The following is a 20,841-nucleotide window of genomic DNA, read 5'->3' on the forward strand; positions in this document are numbered from 1 at the left end:
TGGGGTCAGGGCTCCACCTCCGAGGATACAGAAGCGATGCGAGCACGTCAGCAAAATGAAACCTCCAAAGAAAGACAAAGTCGCTTAATTACTAATACACAAGTCAAGTGATGCAAGCAGTTTGGCAAAATGAAACTACAGAAGAAAGACAAAGTCACTTAGCCGCTAAAGCACAAGCGAGGCGAGCACGTTGGCAAAACGAAACCTCCTAAGAGGGAGATGCCCAGAGTAGTTCCTTCCAATTATTTGACATCTCTACATTTCAATTTTTTTCTAACAATTTCAATACTTTCTATGAGTTTTCAATTCTTTCTTACACAGCTAGTTATTTGAATTGCCTAATCTTATTTTTATTTTTTTCTTACTTTATCTTGTAAAGCCCTTTGAGCTACATCATTTGTATGAAAACGTGCTCTAGAAATAAATGTTGTTGTTGTTGAATGTAAAAGGCTCTGAGATGTGAATACACTATTTGCAAAAATTAGTGGCATGAGTGATTTGGACAGAACTAAAAGTGCAGATGTCCTACAGTAAAAATTAATTCCCCCAGCACCTCTTGATATAAAGCTAATTTCATCCAAATAAGGCTTTAGAAAAGCTTTGTAAAATTTCCTTGTCGTTTCGTGATGGAGTCTGCTCGGGAATGTTAAAAACTAAAATGTGCTCCAATTTGTTTTGTGTATTGCTGCTCCCCATTTTGCTGGGGAAGAAGTTAAGTCTTGGAAACGATTGAAACAAGCTGGAGACACAAGCATGACCCTGTACAATTTTACAAACTTTTAACCAGAGAAGGAGTCATGATCTGGGGGTGTTTTTGAAATATTTCAATATGTTATTTTGACTCAGCTGCGGTGGGCTGGCGCCCTGCCCGGGGTTTGTTTCCTGCCTTGCTCCCTGTGTTGGCTGGGATTGGCTCCAGCAGACCCTGTAGTTAGGATATAGCGGGTTAGATAATGGATGGATTTTGACTCGCTTTTTTTGGTGTTGCTATTTTATGAAATTCTATTTCTATTATTACCTCACAGCCATCTTTGATTTCACACGCACCACCATTTTGTGCTTCACAGAGCCTTTTCTTCAGGTGTCGACAACGAACACAATTGCTACCCCACAATGACTGGAAATCACGACAAGTAACTTCATCAGCATGACAGTACAAAGACTGAAGTTTAACTTTGTGGAAGCCCTTGTGGTGTAGATCAGGGGTGGGCAACGTTGATCTTGGAGGGCCGCAGTAGCTGCAGGTGTTTGTTCCAACCCATTTGCTTAATTAGACAGCAATCCTTGCCAATCTCAGACCTTATTTCATTTTATGGCTGTTAGGTTGTTGTAGGTTAGGTTGGATAATTTTCAGTCTGTCACATTTTTCTCTTAAGTGTTTTCTTAAACCAGATAGTGTGTGATGAATTTGCACAGGTGTGAATGGAAAGACGTTAGATGGAGAACTGCTGGCTCCTTTGTCATTTGCATCTTATTGCTAATAAGGAGCCAATTAAAAAGAGTGAATGCAGCTGTCTAAGATTCAAATAACTAATTAAGGGTGGGGAACCTTAGCAAGCGAGACCACTGAAATGAAACATCAAAACGTCACTCGAGCAATTAGTGCTTCATCAGCAATACTTGACTTCTCATTAAAAAAAAAACTGGGTGGGAACAGAAACTGGCAGCCATTGCGGCCCTCCAGGACCGATGCTGCCTACCCCTGGTGTAGATAGTTCAAATCTTTGGTATCGATAACTTTTTTTGGTTAGAGTTTTGGGTTTGATGATTGGCTTGGATGATTTTTTTGGTTAGAGACTTTGTTACTTTTTTCCCCTTTCTCATTTCCCACCTTGATTCCTTCCTATTTCTAATCTTTTTGTCTACAACGGCCTAACAGAACGATGAGAATAATCATTAATCTTATGATATGGATGAGCTCCTGAGATCTTTGCTCGCAAAGCGATGCTGATAGTTGAAATCCCACAGAAACAATTCAAACACCGAGCTGTAGAGCAAATGATTTTATATGAAAATCAGTGACGCATTTGGTCAGGTTTGTGTTGTTCCTGGAACACAATTAAAGGAGACTCGTTCACCTTCAACCAATCAGCTTCAAAGTCTCTCTCTGACATCACAGAAAGGTCTTTATGCTCAAAGGGCCACAACTTCACATTTTAAGTAAGACATTTTAAGACTTACTGGTTTTTTGTTTAAGTTTTCTACATTTTTTTTTTCATTTTTCATGTTTCCTGAGGGGCAACAAACACCCAACTATATCCAATTGACCAAAGCCAACTTTTACTCGATCATTCTAGAGCTTAAACTCCAATCCCATCTCTTACCCTCACTGTCACTTCATTATTTTGGATCAATTTCTTGCTAAATATTTCATAAAAGAAAAAAAACAAAACCATTCACCTAAATTTGGCATAAGTGTCCTTCCCTGAAAATGTAAAAATTGCATGTATTTCCTTCACTTTACGCAAATCATGAGGCACATTTTTTTTCTACTCCGATTCCATGTTTAAAAAGCAGGTTTGAAAAAGGAATTAATTATAAATTTATAAATTAAAAAAAATATGTTATGGTTTTGTTCCATTGAAATAATTTCTGGCTTTTTCGCCATTTTAACGGTGCAATTTGACGTGACTGGATAAATCAGGGAAAACTCTCCTGGTAGCAGAAAACGAATGACTTTAACAAATTATATACTTGAGCGTTAAACTGTTTGTTCAAACTTTTGTAGCATTATAAGTTTTCACTAACTTGTACCAATGATATTTTCGGAAGTTCTCAACTGTGACACAAGCTTCCTAGAATTTAGTGCTGTGACTGAAGCTGTCAGACATGAAAATATTCTTGTAGAAATTATCTGAACGGACCGAGCAGTATCCTTTCACTTTGTCGATAACTTGGTGTACGGGGATGATTGACGTCTGGTCTGCCTCCAGCTGGCCGCATTTTGATTTGCCTTGGTCGACGTAGCCTTGACCTGCCAAGAAATGAATGAGAAAAATAAAAATAAGAAATGGATATAAAGTTAGATGCTGGCCATCCAAGTCCTCCTTTATGTTGTGATAACTAAAATAAAGAATTAGTTGAATTGAGATTTGATTCCTAACACCAGTCACAAACTTCCTTCAAATGATTATTTGTAAGGTTTGATCTTTAAAACATTGAAAGTGGACTAAATCACAGCACAACATGCCCAAGAGTGCTTCCTCCAATTCAGAGCCTGTCCCACACAAGGCATTGATGGTCCCACTCATTTATATAGTCAGATGCCTGAGTGGGACCATCAATGAATGAAGATTGAGGCTTAGGAAGACGAGAAAGAGCAAGAAACACAAGTAGCATTTTCGTCAAAACAAGGGACAAGGCCAGCTCCAAAATAAAGACTATTTGATATCAGAAGTGGGGATTTTGCTTCACTTTACTGATTTCATTCTTTTGAACTAAGCAAATAATCGATTTTGCTGATTCATTTGATTCATTAATATAATTCAAGGACAGCTCATTTGGGATGTTTGGGGAAATCACAGTGCTAATATACAGTGGGATGCAAAAGTTTGGGCAACCTTGTAGTCATTATTTTCCTGTATAAATCGTTGGTTGTTACGATAAAAAATGTCAGTTAAATATAGGAGACACACACAGTGATATTTGAGAAGAGAAATTAAGTTTATTGGATTTACAGAAAGTGTGCAATAATTGTTCAAACAAAATCAGGCAGGTGCATAAATTTGGGCACCGTTGTCATTTTATTGATTCCCAAACTTTTAGAACTAATTATTGGAACTCCAATTGGCTCGGTAAGCTCAGTGACCCCTGACCTACATACACAGGTGAATCCGAGTATTTAAGGGGGTCCATTGTAAGTTTCCCTCCTCCTTTAATGTTCTCTGAAGAGTAGCAACATGGGGGTCACAAAACAACTCTCAAATGACCTGAAGACAAAGATTGTTCACCATCATGGTTTAGGGGAAGGATACAGAAAGCTGTCCCAGAGATTGAAGCTGTCTGTTTCCACAGTTAGGAACATATTGAGGAAATGGAAGACCACCGGCTCAGTTCAAGTTAAGGCTCAAAGTGGCAGACCAAGAAAGATTTCGGACAGACAGAAGCGACGAATGGTGAGAACAGTCAGAGTCAACCTACAGAGCAGCACCAAAGACCTCCAACATCATCTTGCAACAGATGGAGTCACTGGGCATCGTTCAACCATTCGGCACACTTTACACAAGGAGATGCTGTATGCGAGAGTGATGCAGAGGAAGCACAAACAGAGCCACTTGAGGTCTGCTCAAGCACATTTGGACAAGCCAGCTTCATTTTGGAATAAGGTGCTGTGGACTGATGAAACTAAAATGGAGTTATTTGGGCATAACAAGGGGCGTTATGCATGGAGGAAAAAGAACACAGCATTCCAAGAAAAACACCTGCTACCTACAGTAAAATATGGTGGTGGTCCCATCATTCTGTGGAGCTGTGTGGCCAGTGGAGGGACTGGGAATCTTGTCAAAGTTGAGGGACGCATGGATTCCACTCAGTATCAGCAGATTCTGGAGACCAATGTCCAGGAATCAGTGACAAAGCTGAAGCTGCGCCCACCGGGGCTGGATCTTTCAACAAGACAACGACCCGAAACACTGCTCAAAATCCACTAAGGCATTCATGCAGAGGAACAAGTACAACGTTCTGGAATGGCCATCTCAGTCCCCAGACCTGAATAGAATTGAAAATCTGTGGTGTGAGTTAAAGAGAGCTGTCCATGCTCAATAAACTTCATTTCACTTCTCAAATATCACTGTGTGTGTCTCCTGTATGATATATTTAACTGACATTTTTTATCGTAACAACCAATGATTTATGCAGGAAAATAATGACTATTAACAAGGTTGCCAAAACTTTTGCATCCCACTGTATTATTAAATATAATACATTATATACTTAATATAATGATAACTAATTGTCCTGTATCAGTGCACAAAGCATGGCAGCACCATTAAAATCAATAACTAAAATGAGACAATATGCTAGAGAATGAGAATTGTTCAACTCTTTCTCAGGTAATGGTTTAGTTCACAAATCAAATGAACAAGAACTGTGAAACTTATTCTCAGGTAATGATTCAGTTTACAAATCAAAGAAAGAAGAATTGTGAGACTCATTAGCAAGTAATGATTCAGTTTACAAATTAAATGAATGAGCATTGTGAGACTTGTTTTTGGGTAATGATTCATTTCACGTATCAGTGAAGAAAAGTTGTGCGCCATAATCACAGGTAATGATTCAGTTTACAAATCAAATGAACGAGAACTGTGAGAATCATTATCAGGTAATGTTTCAGGTTACAAACCAAATGAACTAAAATTGTGAGACTTTGTAATTATTTTGGTAATTATTCCTCTCTGAAATTAATGAATAAGAATTGTGCTACATGTTTGTGGGTAATGATTCTATTCACAAATCAAATGAACAAGAGTTGTGAGACTCATTCTCTGGTAATGATAAGTTTACAAATCAAGTGAATGAGAACTGTGAGACTCGTTTACGGGTAATGATTCAGTTCTATAATCAAATCAAGAATTGTTAGATTTGTGATTGGGTAGTGATTCTGTTCACAAACCAAATGAACAAGAATCATGGGGCTCATTCTCAGGTAATAACTGAGCTTATGAATCAAATGAATGAGAATTGAGGGACTCATTATTGGGTAATGATTCAGTTTGTGAATCAAATGAATAAGAATCATGAGACTTGCTCTTGTGTTAATGATTCAGTTCCAAGTTGAAAGAATCAGTGAATGACACAATGTGAAGTCAATGAGCCATACAAAGTGTTGAAGTAAAGCTGAAGGCAAGTAACTGTTAAAAAATGAAAAAAATATTTTTTATAAGTTTTAATTTTGTGTGACTAATTTCCTAAATGTATAAAGGAGCATAAAGGTACTAGCTTAAAATTATGTTACTATATCTGTTTAAAACAATGAATGTAAAAAATTGTACAAAACAAAGAATCATAAATGAAGTGCATGAGAATCATGAAATCAGAGAGGCAGTATTTGCACATGGGGCTTAAACATGTGCATATGAAGCAAAAGATAATGCATGTGATTCAGCATTCCTATTGAACTATTTGGAATCAGTTTGTTCGTGAATTGATTCATATGACTCACTGAAAAGAGACGTTCAAAAATAAAGAATCATTCCTGAATCCCCCATCACTAATTGTGCACAAGAGAACTTTTATCATCCACCAGTTGGGGAAGTTGATGAGGTTGTGAAGCCAGTTTATAAAGTTATGCGTTGAGGATGCAATCCAGCACAACTTCTGGGCCACACCCCTAGCAACCTCTTGTTGTATGTTAGCAACTGAGCAACAAATTGGCACGGTAAAAATTAAAGACAGTTTTGCCTTTTTGTAGTGCAGATCAGGTAGTGACATCTCCATTCATCATTGGCTGCTACAACTCTGCGATGTCACACTGACATCATCAGGCATCATGTAGTGCTGGGATAAAAAAGTCACACAGCAAAGTGTCACAGAAAAGTTTGGCAAACAGGGTCACCGGTGAGACAATTTATGGCATTTTTTCATTGACTGCTCACAATCAATGTCCACATCTGAATTGTTTGTTTAAATAGTCTGGAAGAACACGGGAAGGTAATCTTCAGCGATGAGTCTTCACTTCTTCCCAGGCATTGGCAGCAAACAGTTGAGGGAATGTAAAAATAAACTACTGAGACATGAAGCTGGAGGAGAAACCTTGAGAACCTTTAGGAAGAATCTGGATGAGATATGGGGACAGCTTAGCTATTAGCTTGATAGACTGAATGGTATCCTCCCATTTGTCAGATTTCTTTTATTCGTATACTGTATACTTTGTCACTCTTCTGCTAGACTCAGTTATTATGCTTACTACTACTCAGCTATTATTATTATTACTATTGTTGTTATTATTGACCCTCAAAGGTCCTGCAAAAAGATAATTTCCTTTTAAGGATTAATAAAGTATACATATATATATTGTGAGACCGTTGCACTTTTTTGAGACTCTCTCCAAGGGATGACATGTAGAAACACGACTGCCGCAATGGGTAATGCAGGGAGAATTATAACTTGGCTACACCTGGCCCTGGCTCTGCCTGCTTGATGTGTCTGTGTATAATAGAATGGTAGATCCCGCTACAATAAATAGCCTTGCTGTTCCTGTTACAAATTAAATAAAAGCTGGTTTTGATTAAGTACTGAAACTCAGCCTCGTCTTTGAGGTGCAAGACAACGACTCTGGTGTCACAATAGGCCACGGCTTATACATTAATTTTACAAACCTGCGTATTGGGTGTGGCTTGCTTAAATGGGGTGGCCTATCTAAAAACATTTCAGTCGCCATTCCTCATGCCTTCATTTTGATGGCTATTGTTGAAACTATCCGATTGTTCTCACACATTCTTTAAGTCACTTCTCCAAGTTTGGCCATTTTGCTTCCCTTGTACACCTTGCATGCCTACGTGGTGGAAGCACGTGCAAAGCTTCATCATCTTTCTGGCAATTTCTCACTTGTTTTTCATCTACTTTGTACTTCAAAGTTGCATCCAGATGCACGACTGCCATTTTCTTTAGTGAAAGCGACGACCTGGAGCTTAAATTCTGCAGCGTAGGACTTGCGTTGCGGCATTATATGAGTAAGTCCAAAAATTCATCAATTTAATTGTTCACGCTCAACTATAATGTCACTATAGAGCTGCAAAGGCATACAGGGGCGTGACAAACTAGATGCTTTTACTTCAGATTGGTAAATTCAGTAATGCTGCGGCTAATAACATGGGGCAGCTTATCTTAGAGCTTTAAAACATAAATGAACCATTTTCTGCGGCTTATAGAATGGGGCGGCCTATAATGTGGGACGGCTTTTTGTTGTGGAAATACAGTATACAGTATATATATAATTCTTTACATTTAATTAGTGCTTTTCTCGCTACTTAAAGTGCTTCATTGATTTGGGAACCACTTCAACCACCAGTAATGTGTAGCATCCACCTGGATGTCAGTACGCTTACCACCCATAAGCTGTTAGGTGGTGAAGTGGTGAGAGAAAGTTAGCCAATTACAGACAGGGGATCATTAGGGTGCCGAGTGACTAGGCTGTGGTGGCACATCAGAATACACCCTACTCTTTACGACGGATGTCCAAGGGTCATTTATGACCACTAAATGTCAGGACCTCAGTTTTACGTGTCATCTAAAGGATGACACCATTTTTACAGCACAGTTTCACCCCCGTCACTGCACTGGGGTATTGGGGTCCACATTCAGACCACAGGGTAGGCACACCCCTGCTTGCCTCACCAGGGACAGCTTTAGGCTCGTGGCGGCCCTGGGCAGAGAAAGAATTGGTGGCCCCTTCGCCTGTCAATGTCAATGTGGTATCTTGTGCACGGCCGATGGCCACGTCCGTTGCAGACAACGCATAGCCGCCTTGTGCTCATGACACAAGCGTTTAACTTTTGCCGAAATTTGCCGCTGTGTTTTGCCAGCTTTTGCTGTTTCCACCGGGCACCATGACGTGGAGGTAGCAGACCAGATATTCACTATGACTATTGCGCTAACACTAATACCTTATTAAAACTAGGTGAAACATTAACTTGTAAGACGACTAGCTTCGCTTCTATATGCGCGTGTCCGTAACTTGAAAACCAAGTGGCGGCCCATGATATTCTCATTACAGCAGAACTTTATAATACTGCATATAGTTTACTGCTCCGACTCTAGCGACATTAGTAAATACAGCATACTAAATAACAAGAAACACAATGTTTTTCTGCCACATTGGTGTCAGCTGTGTCGTTATTTTCTCTTTCTGTTTTATATTCAATATATATTGGCGTGGCGGCCCCTGGGATTTGGCAGCCCTGTGCAGGTGCACAGTTTTCACAGGCCTAAGGCTGCCCCTGACCTCACCAACACCTCTTCCAGCAGCAGCCCAAGCTTTTCCTAGATGGTCTCCCATCCAACTACTGCCTGGGCCTGAACAGGCTTAACTTCACGTGGATGACCTGTCCGAAAGTGATATATTATTATTATTATTATTATTATTATCTATTGACAAATATGTAGTATTTGGAATAATCCATACCCAGGATATTTACAGCAGGTGATGACCAATCATTTAAATATGGATGTTTTGTCATAATTAGATATTCACTGCTGGACAGTATTACATCTTTTAAAAGAATTACATTGTTAAATTTTGTTTCCAGAAGATTCAGAGACCATTGTCTTTATTTTACAGGACAGGAAAATGACACAATTTAAAAAAAATAGCAAATATTCCAACAAAATGATCAAATGTATCATATAACTAGGCAGGAGTTCTGTACAAAGAATGACATACACTTGAACGGTAAATCTTTAAAAAAAAAAAAAAACATTCTTTTGTTCTTGAGGCAAAATTTCAATGGCAGTCACATTCCCTTTTTCTCAGTTAGAAAAGGAAACAATTCCTAAATTACACCAGTTGTCGGCTCAAATGAAGGCCCTCCCGTAGGAACAATTAACAGCATCAGTTTGGATTTGTATTTACATATTTACATATTAACACAAGAAAAAGAAAGAACACACACACACACACACCACATGTTTCCACTACTGTATATGAATATGCAGAGTTGTGTCTATTCACATTTGAAGGCTTTTCTTTAGACTTTGCAATAGCAAAACTCTGTACATCATCCTTTTCAAAGAAAAATTCCCTAGAGGCTCGCCTCACCAAGTTCCAAGGGCTTTCTAGATAGAATAAAGAAAATCACACATCTGACTATAACAAACATTAACAGCGCAGTGAGTGTTCTTCCAGGTGTGTCCCAAACTCCTGTTTTAATTATTGCGCCTCCTCCTAAAACCATTAACTATCTGCTCCCATACAGTCTTCTAGGCTTTTCTCCCCCTGAACTTCAAATTCAGGCTTCTTCATGGTACAACATTTCTTTACTCTTCAGACTTTGGCAACTGCTAACTTGACTGATAAATCCTAAAAAATGCAAGATGATAATAATATGGTATCCTCTAGATCATGAGTTATATGATTAGTGTATATAACCTGTAACTGCCCAGAGGGATAGACATAAAGGAAGGATTCATACCCAGAGAAGAGATCGTAAAGAAATGATTGGGGGAACAAGTTCATTGGGAGTAATTTAGTCCCCCATACAGCAGGTGGCAGAGTTCCTCAGAGCTAAACCCAATCAGGACACCCACAGGGTGGCACGGGAGTTGAAGTCCGGAGACTTAGCCCTGTTGGGGTCTTTGGGGACCACCAAAGGGTGGGGCCGGGAGGAGGACTGCCTTGGTTTACTAAATGCCCAGAAGTGCTTTGGAAGAATTGGAAAGGAAACCAGAAGCAGTTCCCGGGTCAACCTTTAAAAGGGAGCCCACCACCTCACTTAGATCGGGTCAGTGTCAGGAAGCAGCGGGCAACACTCTTGGAGGAAGGAGGAGAGAACCGTGAGTGGTGTATTTTGCTGGTGTTCTGGAAAAGAAGGGGTTTTGTTGAAAAAAACAAATTGTTTCATTTGAATCTCAAATTGTGTTGGGTATTGCTGTGTCTGTGGTTTGGGACTCAGTGGTGTGCCCTAGTGGTTACCAGACCTAACTAGCTAATAACCTCCAGCTTACTCTAAATGTAAAACAGTTGGTACAGCTGCTTATTGTGAGGAATTCCAAATAATAGAAAGGAACACTACATCTAAAAATCTGTTTTTTAATGGTACTTACCCAAGTGCTTTGTAGCCAAAAAAATTTTAAAGCTCATGTTTTATGGGGACCAACGCCTTCCCTAAATTTTGAATACTCCAGTTCTCAACCTCGATTTTTGTCTCATTTTGTGTCCTTTTTCTGGTTCTGATAACATCTTTTCTCCCAGTTTGCTATTCCAAATCTTTTGGCTAGTTCATTAGCATAACAATACTATTAAAAAAATCCATGAAAAAATCTCATGTTAATTGTGTACAATCCACAAAAAAGTCAATTCAGCCAGTCGTATGCTAACAGCATAAAAAAAAAAATCGATTTTTTGCTAGTCTTAAGACCAGCAATGATGTATGGAGCTGAAACACGGGCAGTAAAGGGAGCGCAGGAGAAGAAGTCAGATGTGGAAAAAATAAAAATGTTGTGACGTTTGTGTGGATGGAATAAGAAATGAGCTAATCACTGGTATAACAAAACTGGTGTGAGATATCAAAGAAAGGACAGGAAAGCAGGCTGAAGTGGTATGGACCTGTGATAAGGAGAGACAATGAATATGTGGGCAAAAGAATGATGGGCATGAAAGTCCAGGGGAAGAAAGAGCCAGGGAGGATAAGGCTGAGGTGGATGAAAAAAAATAACAGAAGATCTGAAGGAAAAGGACCTGACTGATGAGGAACTGCAGGACTGAGGTGTACAGGAAAGGTTGATCAAGCTCATTGACTCAATACAGAAGGAAAAGATGAAGAGAAAAAAGAAGAAGGTAACACCATGAACAATGTATGGCACTGAGACATGGGCAGTAAAGGGAGCACAGGAGAAGATGTTGGATGTGGCTGAAATGAGAAGGTTGAGATGGATGTGTGGACAGAAAAAAGACAGAATAAGAAATGAGACAATCAGAGGTACCATAAAAGTGGGATGGATATCTAAGAAAGGAGAGGGAAGTAGACTCAAGTGGTATGGACACGTTATGAGGAGAGACATAGAAAGTGTGTGCAAAAGAATGATGGGAATGGAAGTCCATGAGAAGGAAGGCCAAAGCGGAGTACAGGAAAAGAGCCTCACTAGGGAAGAGTGTATGGAGGAAGTTGACCAAACACATCGATCCCACATAGAAGTGGGAAAAGATAAAGAGGAGGAAGAAGAAGACTGTAAGTAACCCAGTTAAGGCAGGCAACCTGGTTTCTTAAAAATCTCCGTTTACATGCACAAGTCCTTTTATGGAGTTCTCCATTGTGCTGAAAAAGAAAACAAATTAAGCTTCATCAATGGCCACCGTGAGTTTGAAAACAAGCATGGAGCCTATGTCTACCGAAATTGTGCCGCTTGGATGAGCTCCGTACGTTTGGCTCATCAACATAATTTTAGAAATGTGTAAATTATTGAGGCAGAGTATTTCAACCCGAAGAAGGACTAGTGCGATTGCCACAGAATTTCTCTCAGGAAGTGTATCTTTGTGGATACTTCCACCATTTTCCACTCACGAGAGCTGGATACGTGGGTGTGAGGCAAAAAAAAAAAATGTTGTCACAAGCCGTCTACTAAAGCAGATGGCCTGCTAGTAGTTTGGGACCGAACAGGACTGAGGGAGTAACAAGAGAGGCAGATGTTCAAAACAGAAGGTAATTTATTTATACCACGATGGAATAAAAAAAAAATAAATTAAAGTTGTTGAAAGAAAAAAGAACAAAAAAAAAAAAAAATGAACAAAAATGTATAAATAATCCAGTGATAAGACACAATCAAATTATAAAGAAAAAAAAACAAAAAATAGAAATTGGGAAACACCAAGGCTCTTACCCTAATATAATCAATTCTCGTTCATGAAAAGTCCAGGGCAGCCTTAAAATAATACCAAAAACTAGACTCTGTTTCAGTCCAGGTCACCAGTACAACTCTTCCAAAAAAAATCTCAGGAATCGTTTTTTTCTGGTCCTCAGGAGCTTAACCCACTCCTTTACAGCAACCAACAGCTCAGCCCCTAGGCACCTCTTAGGCTGGCGTCCCTCGCACTACCTACTTTTTCTCCCCTTCTTGCCGCCACAACAGTATTTAAAGCCTTTTCCATTGCCAGGATCAGCTTGCCTAATCATAGGAAGGAACCATTTATGTCCTGACGGGGAAAATCGTACACTGCTAGTACAAATCAAAAATAGCCGACAACAACATCATCTACATAATAAAACAACAAACAACAAAACACCACATTTATAACTAACCTCGAGATTACTAATAAACAAACTTGAACATTACGATACACGCACACTACTAACGCAACTTGGACTCCCCCTATAGCTGTCGTTTGATCTTCCCAGGCACCTGTGACTGCATTTAGCGTATGTGCCCACCCTTGTTAAACGGAAAAAAAAACCCGATCGATTACGCGCAACACTCGCAATAGAACCAAATGGTAAAACATCTAGAAAATAAACTAAACAACCGGAGGGTAAGCCCAAAAATCCTAAATGAAAAAAGGAAAAAAAAATCTTTCCCCCGTGGTAAACTTGCTGATATATTATTCACACTTAAAACTTTGATATTCCTGCCCCATATCCATTTAATCCACCAGGTATCCGCATTACGGTGAGGCTATAGCGTCACAAATGTGCCGGCTAATAGAGTACAATGTGCAGTCTACAAAAATTCTGAAATACAAACCAGTTATGCGATTATATGGCCACATAACTGTGGTACTTGTGGAGAAGTCTACATGTGTTAACCTGGTTTTTTAGAGTCAGATATTCCTGATTCTCTAACCAGAATAAGCGTACACATGGAATTTTTGAAACCAGGATTCTTTGAATAACCGGGTTATTAAAGCGCATATAAAGATGCCGATTGTTTAAACATCATAAACAGGAAGCACAAGTCATCTAGGAATGCCTTTTTGAATTAAACATCTGCCTGTCCACTCTCACTCGTTTTGTTAAGAGTCGAAGCCTATGTATGAGTTGGGCAGAATTTTCCAGAAGAATCTATTTAGATTTTTGCAAAAAAAAAAAATGTGTTTTGCACATTTTACGCATACAACTGGATACCAGACATGTGGATTGTACAACCCGAGTAACGTGAGCTCTTTTGTTTTTCCTTTTTTCCATGGATGTTTTTTACGTCGTTTATCGTTGTACTGTATTGGTCACCATTGCTCTGTATAATAGCATAAACTTTTCATCTCCATCGTTCATGAAACACAGGATTGAAATTTTCCCTCAGTTGACACTACAAAGTATGTGGAGTACGTAATATATAAAAAAATATCGTTTTGGGGCAGCATGCACGTTTAATGTTTATAACGGTACCACCAACTTCAGTATGACAGGATTGCACAAAAACTGGTTAATGGTCATCTGAAAGTAGAAAGAATTCTCATTGGTGATTATGGTAGAAATCGAAATTGTGCAACATGGGATAGTCCTGTGAAATAATTTAGGGTGGCGAAACAGTCAAGGTAAAGTTCCAGATTGTGATAGTTTCTTAGTTGTTCTTCTATACTAATGAATAATATCCACTGCAGCAAAATACTTTCCACAGATATGAAATGAACTGTCCTTCATGGTCTGGTAAAATACACCCAACTCTGTTAAATGTCCACGGCGCTTCTAATGTTCAGTAAATGGAGCTGGAAGAGGAACCACAGCAAATGTGAATTGATCTGCCATGTCTATGAGGCTGGAATCTCTTTTATAGTTCCCAAGACTGATCCACTGGCGGCATCCTGTGATTCCTCGCTAGCATTTAATTCAATTTCAATAATAAAAAAAAGGCTTCAAAACTTTTGCAAAGATCTGACACATGCACATTTTCAAATGAAACACCATATTAATGTCACTAACGTATGAACTCTTTCTGGGCTGATGTTGACTTTTGTCAAAATTCAGGGGTAGAGGATGGAAATCAGCTGTAAACTGCGCCAAAACTCGCCCTATCTTTTTAGTTCGATTCTCTTTGCTTGAAGGAGAGTTACGTAGCCGTGTTGATTTGACCACGATTCCCTGCATGTTCAAACAGCCTCTAAAATGGCATCGACATCTCCTCAGATTAAAGCAAATGTGCAAAGCAAAATACCCCATGGACATTTTAAGTATTATTGCTGAATCGGATTCTGAGTTTAATGCAAGTGATCTGGAGATGGATATCGAAAATGAAAGTGAGGTACCAGCATCAGCCTGTCGGTCCCCAGCTGATCGTGGTGCTGAACACGTTCATGTAGCTGATACGCTTACAGCAGCGTTTGCCTAGGAGGACCACCACTTATGATGACAAGAGGTACAAACCATATTGCGTCACACTGTGACTGCCACCGTCGCCCACCTGCTGTGCGAAGATGGAGAGGTAGCCGGCCCACCAAGCATTCCTGCTGGCTATCAAGCCGCCCCTGCGCAGCCACTGCTGCCAGAGATGCCAAACAAGCGCCAACAGCAGCCACAGCACACAGCAACAGACGATTTATGTTGATATATGTGTGACACCAGTACATTGTGTGCTTTTCAGAAAACTGAGTTTTGTGGAAAAAATATTCAGCCCTCAAAGAGTTAATCAATCTAGTGATTCTCAAAGTATTTTTCAGTCAGTGCCGCTACCTGATTTACGGTGTGGCTCGGCTTTATTATTCTCACTGGAACCTTCAGGAGAAGATACATTTTCAGGCGATCTTGTCTGAGATAAGACTGGACACCTACATATTTTGGGGTGCCATTCCCAGCAGCAAGCATTGAGATCCTCTCATTTTCAATTTATAGTTGGTTCAAACCCCCATTTTGTTTCTGATACAGCAATCTCCTTCGGTATTCAGAATTATTGACCCCAAAGTGAACAAAATATTATTGTCAGTTGACCATCCATCCAGACTTCCAGTTGAAACTGGAATATAAAACTGTTGACCATTTACAGTGTGTTGTGATACTGGATACATTTGGTGATGTGAAATTCAGTCACAAATACATTTTATGCGTTGGCATAATTTAGTACTTCATGTTAAAACATTTACATACAGTATTTAGTCCATATTTGGTCCACATCTGCTCCACAACATTTTGGTCTTCCAAAGAATAAATGTGCATATTTCAGGAAGATAAGGCTTTTTATTTCTCCATTTGACGCCTTGCCAGATTCACCTGGTTACAGTTTTATTCTTGCTGCTGATGTTCCAACTTATCTTCATATGCTTGCTCTTTCCGGCTAGGATGACAGTTGTAGGACCTCAGCAAGAGTTTCTTTTAAGGTTCATTTATTGCAACGCTGCATTATTGCTGGTAGTCCCTAAAATCAGACGGCCTTTTATCCATCTCTCTCATCACAGTGTCCATGTTGGCCATACTGACAAATAGCTGCCTTATGGGAAACAAATGAGCATACAACCATTTTGTGAATATTCCTCTGCAACCCAATCCAACAAAGTACGACTGGCACAAAGTCCCATGTTTAGAAAGAATAGTGCAATCTGTGATGTTCCATGGAAACATTTCCTCCATAACTCATATCCAGGTTAGTCTTGCAGGTGCATCCTCATAAATGTCCTATGTTTCTCCAAAATGAAAAGACATGAAACAGAAAGTTCAAGAGTCTTGCCCAGTGAATCTTGGTGACAGTTCTTCTCCATGGCATTCAGAAATCCGGTAAGCACGGTTGTATTTATCAGCATAATGTAGACAGACATGGAGCAAGAGCAACACAATCAGTCCAGTGAGCATATCCTTATTCCAAATTACAAAGTGGTGGGATCATGTTTCTTCTTTGGTGGTCTCAACAACGTAGTCACAACTCCTGGCTTCAACCGCTCACCTTGGTCAGGCCCTCTCAAAGCAGCCCTGTAGCAAATAAGTAAGATAGTTTTCTGCTTTAGCACTACACTGTCATGAGTGACCGTTAACACCCCAGTCTACCATTCATCTCCTCCCAAAATGAAGCCCACCACATTATAAAAACTTGGCTTGCGTTACGCATTAGTGAATGAAATGCATGCTCGCTTTTCTTGTCTGAGCCTTATGAAGATGTTTAGTTAAGAGGGACAGTAAGAAATTTTGTGAAAATAAGGAGAGTTCAGATCACCATACATAATCATCTTCATTGAGGACAACTGTCATCTTGGCCATCAAAACATCTTCTGGATTTCCATATTCCATAAAAACTGCAATCACTAAATAGGTTAAGTTTGAGTATTGAAAGTCTGAAGCAAAAGTGTGTAAAGCAGATTTGTAAGCAGGGGAGAAGGGTAGCATCACAGTCCTAATTAGTTCAAAATGATCTCAGAAGACAATGAAAACATGATGAGGATCTGGATTAAGTATTGTCACACACGTGTCTAAGGGCATAGGTGGTAAGATACAGATTCTGGGGTTGACTACTTACACTAACGCCTTCTCTCCCTCTTCCACAGGTCACCAGAAGGAAAGCCCATCTAAAGCTCCTCCCACTTCTTGCTCCAGTCCACACCCTCCTACTGACTTCCCCCTGAGAACCCACCTCTTCCTGTCCTCCACCTATAAAACCCGACCGTTCCTATCCTTTAATCAGTGTTTTGTTAGGACTCAGACTTTGATGATCACTTTGTTGAGATTTTTTGCTATTTTGCGCGAAAACCTTAAACTATATGGGGGTGGATCCCCATATCTTTATCTTGTTCTTTGTGTCTTTGTGTTGTCTTAATTCAAAGCCTGTATTCGGGGGGTGGTCTTTTATCTCATGACTCCACACATCCATTACCAGATCAAAGTAATGACTTAAAGAAGATCCCTGGTGCAGACCCCCTCTAACTCAGTTCTCATCTGTTACTCCAACACTGCTTTTAACCGGAGCCCTCACTCCCTTATACATATCCTGAATAATCCTTATTTTGGTGTTCCTTTGTCTCTCATGCACTTCCAGACCTCAGACGTGGCACTCTATCATAAACCTTTTCCAAATCAATAAACAGCAATCCATTCTGTTTTTTCTCTATATTTCTCTGTATAAACGATTAATCTACAGACCAAAAACTGGAAAGCCAATCTTGTGGATGGGATACTGGATAACCATACCCGCACCTCCTCATGATAATGAAATTTCTTTGATTATCATGTCTTTCACAGCAAGTCGTATCAACTAAACGATCCAAAATGTCGACGCCTAAATTGATTCTATGTTTTATCATTAGTTATCCTACAAGAATTGGGATCAATAGACAGAAAGGGATGGTTCTCTTTTTCCTTCTATCGGCTGGAATTTTAATGTTGGAAAAAGACAGAAAAATATGAAACACCCATAAAAGAATTTCTTTAGAAAATTTTTGGAAAATTCTACCCAGGATATTGCCTACTCCAAATTTTCTAAGTTAGGGTGGTAAAACACGAGAGGTAAATTTCCAGATCACAATAGTTTCTTAGTCTTTCTTCTATACTAATAATGTCATACTGAAATCAACTACAACGATACAATTTCCAGACATATGAAATGAACTGTTCTCCATGGTCTGAAAAACTGCAACAGAAAAAATAACGATTCTGATGCAAGACCTGTTCAGTAAAAATGCTTACCTTATTAGAAGACATTGACATCTTTCACAAAAGCAAGCACCCTTAGACAACAGCCAGTGTATTGCTGTGGAATCACAACACAATCCTTCCCAGATCACACATTTTGTACAGTGGTAACTACTGGTGGTCAGCTATGACCCCACGGCATCAATGTTACAAGGACTCTTAGAAGCAGCGTCACTAAATCGTAAGCTAAAGGAGAACTCCCCTGGCTGTTTGTGCAGAGACTGACAGTGAGCAAAGCAAAGCAGAGCGCTTCCTGGTGACATCAGCTGAGCTTTCTCTCTCTCTCAGTCCCCACTATACTCCACCTGTTCACAGTTCAAATCCTGTCGACTACGCCAAGTGTAATGCTGAAGAATAGTGCAATGACTTATCCCAGGTTGCACGCTGTGGTAACTGCTGGTGGTCAGTTGCAAACTTGTGACATTTGGATTCTCAGAAGCAGCTTCCCTAAAGCATCAGCTAAAGGAGAACTCCCCTGGCTGTTTGTGCAGAGACTGACTGTGAGCAATGCAAAGCAGAGCACTTCCTGGTGATATCAGCTGAGCTTTCTCTCTCTCTCAGTCCCCACTATACTCCATCTGTTCACAGTTTAAATCCTGCCGACTACGCCAAATGTAATGCTGTAGAATAGTGCAATGACTTATCCTAGATTGCACACTGTGGTAACTGCTGGTGGTCAGCCGCAAACATGTGACATCTGGGTTCTCAGAAGAAGATTCACTAAAGCGTCAGCTAAAGGAACACTCCCTTGGCTTTTCACACTGAGATCAACTGTGACCAGTGCAAAGTGGAGCACTTTCTGGTGACTTGAGTTGAGGTCTCAATGTCTCAGCTCTCACTGTACTGCACGGTACCGTTTCCACCATCAGTGACTCTGTTTTGTGCTGTTTTGTGGATTTGCCCACAAAGAGAATGGTAGAGAACATGTGGGCTGCTGATCTGCTTTTGGAGCTATCAGAATAACAAATGATGAGAGAGGCACTAGTATCCCTCCATCTTCATTCGAATTCTAGTTGCCAATTGATGTAAGACATAATAATATCTGATGTGAAAGGAAACCTGAAATAACAAATAAAAGTTTATGGGGACATGACAGACAGAAGCGGGGGGTCCAAAAATCAGATCCAAGTTCCTGAAGTGATAATGCAGTGTTGCATAACCACCAACTGTGGAAATATGCATTAAAAGCTGAGCTTCAGAGAAAGCCATGATGATGCGAGTAAGAAAACTATTGAGAGGTGTAAACATGAAATGTTTCTAATTACGTGAAGACAAAGAAATGATTTCGCCAAAGCGTTTGCATCAGCAAGCGTTTGATTGCAACCCTGTAGCCGCTTCAATCCGAAACATTTGAGGTGCACATCAACCTGTATATTGTGTATTAGCCCGGAATGTGTCTAAAGAGGAAAAAAGAAAAACACATTTCCTTCCCCAGAAGTGCAAGCTGCAAGCATAGAGAACAATGCGACAAACTGATTTACCTTTATAAAGGTTCCACTTCTGAATTTTGGTAGCATTTACTGTAGACGATATCATCTACACCACAAACATCAAGAAAAGTAAAAATTGGCTAAATTAGCTGCGGAATTAATATGTCAACTTAAATAACTTTATAGCAGTTTCTGAGACGCTCTCATGGGAATCACCGAGTAATTGTAGCTTATAAAACAATAGTAACTGCAAATTTTGCTTTGACTATGGCCAAATGTCACACAAATATACAGATTTATTTAACACATACACATATTATACACATACAGAGTTTTAAATAATAATAATAATAATTCTTTACATTTATGTAGTGTTTCTCTAGCTACTCAAAGTGCTTTACACAGTGAGTGTTGAGCCACTTCAATTGCTACTAATGTGCAGCATCCACCAGGACGATGCAATGGCAGCCATTTTTGTGCCAGTCTGCTCACCACACATGAGCTATTAGGTGGTGAAAGGGTGAGAGAGATTAGCCAATAATAGACAAGGGATGATTAATGGTCTAGAATGACTAAGCCATGGATAGCAATTTAGCCAGGACATTGGGATACACGTTACTCTTACAAAGGATGCTCATGGACCTTTAATGACCACAGAGTCAGGACCTTGGTTTTTGCTCACTACTCAAAGCACTTTACACAGAGAGTGGGGAGCCACGTCAACCACCACTAATATGTAGCATCCACCAGGATGATGTGACGGCAGCCATATTTGCACCAGTATGCTATCCACACAAGAGCTGTTAGGTGGTGAAGGACTGAGAGAGATTAGCCAATTAGACACAACGGGTTGATTAGGCAGCCAGAATGACTGGACCATTTAGGACAATTTAGCCAGGACATCGGGACACACCTCACTCTTTATGAAGGAGCCTAGGCATCTTTTTTGACCACTAAGAGTGAGGACCTCGGTTTTAAAACACAGTGTTCCCTCGTCACTGCACTGGGTCTTTGGGATCCATATTCTGAGCACAGGGCAGGAACTCCCTGCTGGCCTCACCAACACCTTTTCAAGCAGCAACCCAAGCTTTCCTGGTTGGTCTCCCATCCAGAGTACTGGCCGAGTCTGACCATGCTCAGCTTCAGATGGATGCGCTCTTCTA

At 39.9% G+C, this 20,841-nt stretch overlaps 1 protein-coding gene across 21 annotated transcripts in view; it reads right to left on the reverse strand.

The window, feature by feature from the left end:
- Positions 1–916: 916 nt before the first annotated feature.
- The window catches only part of adgrg6 (adhesion G protein-coupled receptor G6), a 175,305-nt gene continuing 155,380 nt past the window's right edge, over positions 917–20,841 (reverse strand). For 16 of the 21 annotated variants that reach the window (XM_039737806.1, XM_039737790.1, XM_039737808.1 and 13 more), the window contains one exon: positions 917–2,974. In XM_039737806.1, the coding sequence (XP_039593740.1) occupies positions 2,796–2,974 (179 nt within the window). In that variant the 3' untranslated portion in view covers positions 917–2,795. Of the gene's footprint in view, positions 2,975–14,988; positions 16,539–19,729; positions 19,785–20,841 lie in introns of those variants that run through there. The other 5 variants (XM_039737797.1, XM_039737795.1, XM_039737804.1 and 2 more) reach the window with 3 other exon arrangements.

Source organism: Polypterus senegalus, chromosome 16 (assembly GCF_016835505.1).
Source record: "Polypterus senegalus isolate Bchr_013 chromosome 16, ASM1683550v1, whole genome shotgun sequence".
NCBI classification, from domain to species: Eukaryota; Metazoa; Chordata; class Cladistia; order Polypteriformes; family Polypteridae; genus Polypterus; species Polypterus senegalus.